The sequence below is a fragment of the Acanthisitta chloris genome, unplaced genomic scaffold (genome assembly GCF_000695815.1).
Source record: "Acanthisitta chloris isolate BGI_N310 unplaced genomic scaffold, ASM69581v1 scaffold8658, whole genome shotgun sequence".
Lineage (NCBI taxonomy): Eukaryota > Metazoa > Chordata > Aves > Passeriformes > Acanthisittidae > Acanthisitta > Acanthisitta chloris.
In genome coordinates, this window is record NW_008687541.1 from 57745 (window position 1) to 59308 (window position 1564).

The 1564-nt window shown below is 54.6% G+C and overlaps 1 protein-coding gene across 1 annotated transcript in view; it reads left to right on the forward strand.

The window, feature by feature from the left end:
* LOC103807892 (C-C motif chemokine 19-like) overlaps nt 1-153 on the forward strand; it is a 22649-nt gene extending 22496 nt beyond the window's left edge. Inside the window, exon 6 of the mRNA XM_009080640.1 lies at nt 149-153. Within this exon, the coding sequence (XP_009078888.1) occupies nt 149-153 (5 nt within the window). The remainder of the gene's footprint in view (nt 1-148) is intronic.
* Nucleotides 154-1564: the final 1411 nt, after the last annotated feature.

The following is a 1564-nucleotide window of genomic DNA, read 5'->3' on the forward strand; positions in this document are numbered from 1 at the left end:
CTCCAGCCTGCAGCAGGAAGCCTCAGTGGCTGTGCCAGGCAGCAAAGAGCCCAAGCCTTGGAGGAAGTGCCCTGGCCCCACAGTGGGACAGGGAGGTGCCGGCACTGGGACTGCTCTCATGGTCCCTTCCTGTTTTTCTTCTCCACAGCTTGAAGGCAAAGTTGATTTTGGCATCTGGAACCCTCTCCTTTATCCCAGATCGCTGTTCACCCCAGCCCTCCCCTTGCATCTGCCCTGGTCCAGTGAAAAGTCCTGTTTCCTCATGTCCAGAGCCAGTGCGTCCTCCCCTTGAGCACCTAGGAGTGCAGCACCCAGCACCCAGCATCTTTATTCCCTAAAACACAAAATTTGCTGCTTCCTTAGGGTCCCCAGGGCCCATGTGTCACATTTACAGGCTGCTGGGGCAGGGAGCTCAGCCATGGAGCATCCCAGCAGAAAGCTGCAGTGTGGGACGGCAGGACACTGTGATGGAATGCAGACCTCTTGCCTGATCTTGGTATCTCTAGCTGACAAATGTGTGGCATGTCCTGTCTCTAAAGCTTGCATTAGAGCGGAAAAGTGTCACCCTCCAGGGTCATGGATAGCAGGATACAATGATGAGGACCAGACCTCTGTTTCATGCCCTCAGGCTACCCTGGTCATCCAAACTGGTTGTCCCCACCACCTGGCCAGGCAAGTCCCAGATAAGGATGGGAACACAGGGCTTGGCATATGGGGACAGCAGATCTATGGGTCCCCTCTGCCTGTCATTTCTCATCTACCCACCTGAGCTTGCCTGCCCAATGCAGCTACACATTCCTTTGTAAACACACAAGGTTCTGGTGGTCTCTGCTTCCCCTAGCCAGCAGCAACTCACTTCTATTTGGAGCATGTCTGGACTCCATGAGAGTTTATAAGCAGGCAGGATATGGGGCCCAGAGCTGCAGTCTCACACGCTCTCCCATTTTATGGCTGCTGCACTCCTACATCTCAAGCAGGGGTCACCCTCTAAACCAGCACCTAATGCTGGGAAACTACTGAGCTCTTTGCAAACACTTAGAGCCACAGCTATGGGACATACATCACCTGTGTTTCCCCACATCTCTGGACAACCACTGCACTGATACCCACCACAGTGGCTGGAGAGTGGAATTCAGTGGTGATAGAAGGCTTCCAAGCACAAAATGCCATGCTGGGGACCAAGGAGAGACAAGGGTGACCGTGACCCATTAGTTGTGTGCTGGCTGGATTGGATGCTGGAGACCAGAATCCAGCAGGTGATGGCAGTGTGACACAGCTGGAGCTGTCAAGTTCTGGGATGCACCTGGGAGAGGGTATGTGGCTGCTAAGCCTAGAAGTCCATGCAGGATCTGGCTCCTTATATCTCCCCAGCTTGGTGACCTGCCTTACTTGGTCTGTTGAGAGCCTTGCTCTGGTCCAAGAAGAGCATCCCTCCAGTAGCACACCGTAGATAGAGGGCTGATCCCCACCTCCCCAGTCCAGGGTGACTGTGCTCACCAGGGACAGTGAAGGGCTGGGACCCCACAAAGCCAAGCATGAACAGCCCTCATGACCCCACACCCAG